Raw genomic sequence first — 8,340 nt, 5'->3', positions numbered from 1 at the left:
TGGCTGCTACTCTGAAACTTGTCTTGAGCAGGGTCTCAGCTGGGACAGAGGAGCTGTAAGGAACGCCCAGAGCCGAGCTCAGGCTATTACACAAAGGGCCCTGGCGAGAGTGGCCCGCGAGGCCCGCGCTAGTTGCTCCAGGACTGAAGGCTGAAAAGCGAAACCGAAAGGGAGCTGGAGCCCGCGGGAGCGGCTGCTGCGAGGAGCGTGCACGCGCTGGAAAGCCCCTCTCGGCTCGGCTAACCTGTCAGCGGCATGTCTGCCTGGTGACGAGTGATGCGGGAGGCCTCACCCCGCTGTGATTGGCCCGAGGCAGGCAGGGTATAAAGGCGCTGGCGGGCGGCGGAGGTGCCAGTCCGCTGAGGGTGAGCGCGGAGGAGCGTGTGTAGCTGGAGCCATGGCTCGGGGTCTCAGCGTGTTGGTGCTTGTGCTGCTCGGACTCGCCGGCCTGGAGGCGATCGAAAGTAAGACCCGCTCCGTGCCGGGACCGCTGGAGGGGCGCATTGAGACCTGTCCCGGGCCGCGCAGTGTCCGAGCCAAACGGGGGGGTCCAGCCCGGGGGCCGCCGGCAGCCTTAGCCGGGGACAGCTCCCCGGGGAGCCGGGACCCGCTCCGAACCGGAGCGCGAGTCTCGCCCCAGCTGCGCGGAGCGCGCCGAGCCCCGTGATGCTCGCGGGGCCACCCCCGACAGCCCGGCCCGGGAGCGGCTCCCCTGACTGGCGCCCAGCGCCCCGCGGCCGCCCGGCTGGGTTGTTGCGGGACCCGCTGGGTCGGGCGGCTCCGGCTGGCTGTGCGCCAGGGGCTTTCTGGGAAGGCGCCTGATGGCGCTGCGCGCCTGGCTTTCGCTTTCGATGGGGAGGGGGGCGCCTCTGCCGCGGTGGTGGGAGGGCGCTGGATGAGCCCCAGCAGCGAGGTTAGTTCCGCCGCGGGAGCCCCCAGGGCTGCGTTCCTGCTGGGGGTGCCCTGGTGCGGCTACAGCCTGTGCCTAGAGGAGTGCTGCTGGGGTGGGGACCCCACCTCCTTCCGTGACTCAGCAGGAGCCAGGTTCCACTGACCCTGGTTGCAATAGGGTGACTGGATAGCGAGTGTGAAAAATCGGGAAGGGGGTGTGGGGTAATAGGCACCAATATAAGACACAGGTCCAAATAGCGTGGCTGTCCCTATAAAATCAGGCTGTCTGGTCAGCCTAGCTGTCAGGGAGGTGCTGGTCCTACACTGGCAGAAAAGCTGCTATGGGCGTAGACTGTCTGTACTGGGGCTGTGCCAGCGTAGAGGTTCTTGTTGTGTCTATGCCACGGGGGTGGCTCGCGTGTTGGTTGGGCTAAGTGGTTTTTCACACCCTAATGGACATGGGTAGACTGATCTCTTGTAAGTGTAAACCAAGCTGTTTTGGGCCAGTAGAACCTCAGAGCTCTAGACTCCAGAGTTACAAACTGACCAGTCAACCACACACCTCATTTGGAACTGGAAGTACACAATCAAGCAGCAGAGATATGGGGAGGGGGGGAGGAAGCAAATACTGTATAGTACAGTACTGTTAAATGTAAAATACTAAAAAAATTAAGGGAAAGCCTAATTTTTTTTTTTTGACAAAGGAAGGAAACTATTTCTGTACTGCTTTCATTTACATTAAGATGGTTAAAAGCAGCATTTTTCTTTTGCATAAACAGTTTCAAAGCCAGTGTTCAGTTGTAAACTTTTGAAGGAACAATCATAACATTTCAGATTTGTGAACAGGCTCCATTCCCACAGTGCTCATAACTCTGAGGTGCTACTGTACTTACGTGCCTTGCGGTTTCTTAACAAAGAGCTTTTAAAGGCTCAAAATCTAGGAAGCTGGCATTGTGTCTTGGCTTGGCTCAGCTCTTTGAGTCATAAGTGTGCAGCTGGTGGAGTCTGGCTGGGGGGAGACAATTACAGCAGCTAGGATGTCACTCAGCTCTGTTCTTTTCTCAATCCCTTTAGCTGCCCCCAAAGTACATGTGTACTCCCGCCACCCAGCGGAGAATGGCAAGCAGAACGTCCTGATGTGCTTTGTGGAGGGGTTCCAGCCTCCAAACATTCAGGTCACCTTGCTGAAGAATGGTGAGAAGATGGATAACGTGGAAATGTCCGACCTTTCCTTCCGCGAAGACTGGAGTTTCCAGCGCCTGGTGCATGTCCCATTCACTCCTAATGGGAAAGATGCATATGTATGCAGAGTGGAGCATATCGCCCTTGACAGTCCCAAGAACATCAAATGGGGTGAGTATTTCACTACTTCCATCTTGTTCACTTCATCCCTCAGCAATTGTAGACTGGATTTGGATTCTGTTGCTACTGAGATCCTGCACTCTGCCAGAGAATGCAGCTTGTCTGCTTAGTCACAAGTCCAGTGTCTTTTTTTCTTTTAAGCGTAATATAATAGGGTGAGTTCCTGATTTCTTGTTTCTAGACACCTTTTGACCTTTTCCTAGGCTCCAGTGAAATAAATTGTCTCTAACTGCCAAAGGGAACATAGAATCATGGAATGTCAGGGTTGGAAGGGACCTCAGGAGGTCATCTAGTCCAACCCCCTGCTCAAAGCAGGACCAATCCCCAACTAAACTAAATCCCCATGTAAATTAATACACTGCATTGGAACATCTGATAGTAATGGAAAGAGGGAGAGACTAATTTCTGGAATATTGGACATGCTGTAGATCAGGCCAGGCTATATCTACGCTGCAGACCTACGGCACAGCTGTACCGCTACAGCCGTGCTACTGTAAGGTCTCCCATGTAGCCACTCTTTGCTGGCAGGAGAGAGCTCTCCTGCTGGCATAATTAAGCTACCCCCAACGAGCGGTGTTAGCTGTGTTGGCAGGAGAGGCTCTCCTGCTGACAATAGCACTGTGTGCACCAGCAGTTTTGTTGGTAAAACTTAAGTTGGTCCAGGGGTGTTCTTTTCACACCGCTCATCGACAAAAGTGCTGGCGTAGACATAGCCTCAGTTAGCAGAGCTCTGGGGAAGGTATGCACAACCCCTGCCTGCCCGCTCGGTACCTGGCTTGAATGTTATCATAGTGTCTTAATGGTATCTTAATCCCTTATGGGCATCTCGAAATAAAAATTACCTGAACAGATATGTCAGATGTAACTTTTATATAACTTGCCTGTTGAAAAAGGGTAAGTGAGAAGATAAAAAGATGTATTTTATTAAAAGAGCAGTTTTTGTCAGAGAAACCATTTTCAAGCCCAGCCTGGTCTCTTACTTTGCTCCGCAGGCTTTTCTCTGTCTTTTTTTTTTTTTTTTTATTTGATACATAATCACCAACAATAAAAGATCCAGGACTTTGAATTTGTCTGGCATCACAAGCATGACAGGGTGGAACGGAATCCAGTTGACTTCTGCTTGCTGGGAGGAGGAAACCCAATTAGTTTTGGTAAACTAAGCAAAGATGCTTAGAACAACTGGCAAGAGGATGAGGGGTGTGGGGTCCGTTTCTTTTCTGGCCCAGTCCATAGTCCCTTAGCATGAGCAGTGGTGGCTTATCACAGGGCATCTGTCTGGCTGCTAGAGTGATAGAACTCTCCTAGCTCTGCATTAGAATTGTTGTGATTGATGGGAGGGTTATTTGTGCAGCACAGCCATGTCTTGGAAGTGAAGTCTAACATCCTGTTGTCCTCTTTTTTGCAGACCCAGATAATTAACCTGCATCTTAGACACATATGGTAAGTTATGGATATTTCACTTCTTGCTGTCAAAGTGAATTTGGTGCTAGACTGATCCTTAGGTTGAAGCCCAGGGGAAGGAAGCAAAATGTCTGCCATGCTGAGGCAGAAAGCCAGGGAGAAGATGAACAGGCAGCTCTGTCTCTAGCTTATTAGTTGGTATGTGTGTCGCCTGGAATTGTTCCACTGGTAACAATATTGTCTCCTTATGGAGACTCCACTTGCTTGTCCAAGGATTAGAGAGCAGCCTTTTAACCAAAATATATTTTTGTAAAGCTTATGACTTCACTTGGCACCTGGAAAGAAGGATTCTTTATATGTCACAGGGTCTGCTAGTCACCAGACCGCATGGTATTTTCTCTTGATGGGTGGGAAGAGGTAGATTTGGCAGTCCTTGCTTATGATCTAGCTATATCTCCGAGGAGGGCTGGCTAATATTGCATTAAAGTTAGAGGGACAGTAGTCACTATAAGGCATCATTTGTGGCCGGGGGAGCAGGCACGAGGCAGTCTCTTGCCAGGCAGTGCTGGAGCAGCTTTGGGTTGGTGAATTATAACAAAGGGCTTAATGTGCAGCACCAGCAAATGCAGCACACCAAGTGTGAACAAGTAAGAGGTAAAGTTTCAGGTACAGTGCCTTAAACTATCTGAGAAGCTTGGGCATGTGATAGAACAACACTTGGGAGATGCAGCTGCTCTTAGAATCTATGACATCCGGAACCTGTTAGGGTTTATACTAGTTCAGGGGTCAGCAACCTTTCAGAAGTGGTGTGCTGAGTCTTCATTTATTCACTTTAATTTAAGGTTTTGCGTGCCAGAAATACTTTTTAATGTTTTTTAGAGGGTCTCTCTCTGTAAGTCTATATATTATATAACTAAACTATTGTCATATGTAAGGTAAACAAGGTTTTCAAAATGTTTAAGAAGCGTCATTTAAAATTAAATTAAAATGCTGATCTTACGCCACCGGCCCGCTCAGCCCGCTGCCGGCCTGGGGTTCCGTTCGCCTAGGCTGGCAGCAGGCTGAGCGGGGCCTGTGGGCAGCACCCCGGTTGGCAAGGGGCCGGCAGCCAGAATCCCAGACCAGCAGCAGCCCTACCCACATAGATCCCGGCCCTGCCCACATAGAGTAGGTACCTACCTTCTCCCTGGTTCTAGCGCACTCTCTTCCTCTCTCTGCACTGAGATGAGGGTGGGAGTATGCTGAGAACAGGGTTGGGGTGTAGGGTCTGGCCAGGAAATAGAATGAGGGAGGGGGCATAGGGTTGGAGCAGGAGGCTTAGGTGTGAAGTGCTTTACCTGGGCAGTTCCCATTTGGTGCGAGGGGTGCAGGTGGGAATGTGGGGCAAGGGGTGTAGGAGCTCCTGTTTGGTGCAGAGGGTGGAGGTGGGAATGTGGGGGGTGCAAGAGTCAGGGCAGGGGGTGTATGAGGAGGTTGCAGGAGTCAGGCCAGAGGGCTGGGGCGGCTGGGTATGTGTGGGGGTGCTTTAGTCAGGGCTGGGGTCATGGGGAGGTGTAGGGGTCAGGGCAGAGGGCTGGGGTGTGTGTGGTAGGGTCGTGGGGGTGCTCCCAGCCCCCTGCCCAGAGCAGCTCACAGCAGGGGGCTGGAGGGGATATGCCCTGATTCCACCCCCCTTCCCCAAGGCCCCCTGCCCACCTCTTCTCCCCCTCCCTCACAAGGGCCATCAGCGAATCTGCAGCAGGGAGGGAGAGGAAGGAGGAGGGGCAGGAACCCAGCACAGTGGGGGAAGAGGCAGGGGAGGGGGGACCTTGCCTGCCCTGCAGCAGCAGCTGGCAGGACCAAGCTTCTTCACCCTGCCCCTGTGGGGGGGCGGAGAAGAGCGGGGCTGGTGGCTGGGTCCCGGCAGGCCACAGCGTGCCATTATAAATCTGCTCCCGTGCCGTCTTTGGCACATGTGCAATAGGTTGCTGACCCCTGTATTAGTTGTTTGCAGCTGGGATCTCTGAGCCAGGTTCTCCATTTCAGATTGCTTATTTTTTATGGTAATATAAGCTTTATTAATAAAACACAATCTTTTTTTTTTCTTTTTTTTTTTTTTTTTTTTCCCCCTTTTCAGGTCTGAAGAACTTCTGCCTTGCAATCTGAAATCAGCTTAAACCCTAACCCATTTTCCTCTGTGCTCTTCACACCCCACACTCATTTTGTGTTGGAGCTGAATGTATAGCTTTAAACTAATGCTAAATAATTTGTTTGGGGGTGGGATGTTGGATGTGGGGGTGGTCTTTTGAAATTAAAATCTTGCTAGTGTGAAATGTTAGATTTGAGCCTGGGGCCCTCATCTGTGTATGGCAGTGTGACATTAGAGCTGGCCTCACACCAAAATTATCGATGCGCTGTCTGCTTAGGTGGAAAACTTGGGTAATCTGGTGGTGGACATGTTATAGAATCATTATAGATCTTATGCAAAGATAAGCCAAACTTGTATTGGTCAGTCTGGCAGGTGTGCTACTGCTATTTAAACTGGCACTTGTAAAGTAAATCCTAAACACGTCTCAGGGTCTTTTAAGACCCATGGATCCTTCTTCTAATCCAGCCATGCTGTGCTCATGGTATTGAGAGAGAGAATTTGCACTGCAAATTTGGAAGATTTTTGTCTTTCCAGTAGCTCCAGAACATAAGAGCTATAACAAGGTCCCAGTACAGCAGGGATGGGGACAGCATTGAGGGCTACCAGGGCCTGAGTGCAACACATGTTGCCAAGCCCTTTGGGGTGAGCAATAGTAGAGCTTTCAAGAACAGCTCTTGGCTACAGCATTTCTTACTATAAATGCCAATCAATTAAAATAGTCAGTTAAAGCAATAAATCCATGTGTGCAAGTCTGTTAAACATTTTTGGACAATCTATATAGATCTGTTTTACTAATTAAAAGGAGAGTGTAACACTTTGTATGGTTCTTAATTGTACAGAATGACGTTTTGTCTTAAATATATCTTTTAAAAAAAAAACCAAAACCCTGTGGAAGTTGTGATTTCTTAAGTTGGAGAGGACATTTCTTGCCTTGCATTGGGTTCATCAAGGCATGCGATATGTCTGTCAATGAATTAGTCTCCCTGCTGTAAGAGCAGCTGCTCAAATCTTTTGTTTTCCACTTTCTGATAAAAGTAAAAGGAGATTGTGTTCTTGATCCATATGATCATTGACTTCTCAGCTTTGTCTTCAAGTCCTGCACAGCTCTGCTCCCAACAATCCTTTGCTTTCTCCTGACACACTTCCCCTTCTCCCCCTCTTTTTGCCTCTGCTGCCCCTTGTGACAGACATGGCCAATTCACACCATTGAATTTAGTACATTTGGAGTCAATTGTATTCAATGCAAATGTTCTGTATTATTGTGGACCTGGATGATTAATGAACTATATTGAAAATTGTAGTAGACAAGAATGGTCTTTGAAGTCAATATGTGTGAAATGGAACTCCTAGGAGGTGAATGCAAATATCATCTAAAAGTTGGGCTTCAAAAAAAAACTAGCGCAAGATACACTCTGAGGAGGGGGCGCCATTGTCCACTGACTATCTGATCCTGAAGGCTGGCGATCAAAGACCCAAGTTGTGTAAAGAAACAGGGTGATCTGTGCCATCTGGGTTCTTATTCATAACAGCCTCAGCTCAGGAGGACTGACTCCAACCACAGCACCTGTGGGGGATGATCTCTGGTAAGTTTTATTAGCATGCATGTAGGTTCTTTTATTGTTTAGCATATTTTCTGTAGTGTGTTTACTTTAAGCAAGCATTTATTCTTAGAATCAGCTGTGTGGTAACTGGGCACTTTTGCTATTTTATCACCTCTGAAGAGAGAGCAAAAGCACAAATACCAATCTGTTATGCCCAACAAGCCAGACTGCTTAACTGTGTAGGCAAGGAACTGTGCAGTCTGGAAAAACCCTGGTTAGGAGGGGAAGAGGTACGGGTCTCTATCTACGAGCGGTGATGGCTTCTGGCTTCTTAGCCTAGACTGGGAGCCTGTGCTGGGCCATGGAGGGGAATACAGGTGCAGTTTCCAGTCCCTGTCCTTGCACAAACTCCTATAAGACATCCTCATGACCATGCTTCTGTTTGAGTCAATTGAATGATGATCCTTGTTTCAGAGTAGCAGCCGTGTTGGTCTGTATCATCGAAAAGAACAGGAGTACTTGTGGCACCTTAGACTAACAAATTTATTTGAGCATAAGCTTTCGTGGGCTACAGCCCACTTCATCAGATGAAGTACTCCTGTTCTTTTTGATGATCCTTGTATTTCTGGAACACCCAACTTCACTATAGGGTGGGGCAGAGCTATGGGAAGAAGACCAGCTCAGTGAAATTGAGACATTGTCAATAAGGGTGGTCTTCAGACAACTTTTCAGAAGGATTTTGAGTGAGTCCGTTCTTCAATGGTCCATCAGGAAAGAGAAGACTTGTTCTTTGAAGACAAATGAAACAAATACATGGTGACTTACTTAAGGAGGTCTGATTTTTGAGGCTGCCCGAAATACTGCCAGAACAATACAAATGCCCCACCAATAGCTCTGAGAAGGTGTAACATTCAAACAGACTAGCAGATACCTACTTTAAATAAAGCTGTTGCCAGGTGTCAGGAGGGAAAACCACCATGTAGTTCAGCTGCTTTGAATTTCTTGTAGGCTTTTCAT

General features: G+C 49.0%; 1 protein-coding gene across 3 annotated transcripts; it reads left to right on the top strand.

The window, feature by feature from the left end:
• Positions 1-36: 36 nt before the first annotated feature.
• B2M (beta-2-microglobulin) lies at positions 37-6,917 on the top strand. Of its 3 annotated transcripts, XM_037910970.2 has the most exons (4): positions 37-464; positions 1,966-2,244; positions 3,659-3,693; positions 5,771-6,917. In XM_037910970.2, exons 1-3 carry the CDS (start codon positions 398-400, stop codon positions 3,670-3,672), a joined length of 360 nt encoding a protein of 119 aa, XP_037766898.1. In that variant the 5' UTR covers positions 37-397; the 3' UTR covers positions 3,673-3,693; positions 5,771-6,917. The 3 variants fall into 3 exon arrangements, 2 of the variants coding, with proteins under 2 accessions (XP_037766898.1, XP_043380524.1); XR_006284611.1 differs by having other exon boundaries at positions 304-464; positions 1,966-3,693; XM_043524589.1 differs by lacking the exon at positions 5,771-6,917 and having other exon boundaries at positions 304-464; positions 3,659-3,698.
• Positions 6,918-8,340: the final 1,423 nt, after the last annotated feature.

Source organism: Chelonia mydas, chromosome 10 (genome assembly GCF_015237465.2).
Source record: "Chelonia mydas isolate rCheMyd1 chromosome 10, rCheMyd1.pri.v2, whole genome shotgun sequence".
In the NCBI taxonomy this organism is placed as follows: domain Eukaryota; kingdom Metazoa; phylum Chordata; order Testudines; family Cheloniidae; genus Chelonia; species Chelonia mydas.
This window is presented reverse-complemented; position numbering and strand designations above follow the sequence as displayed.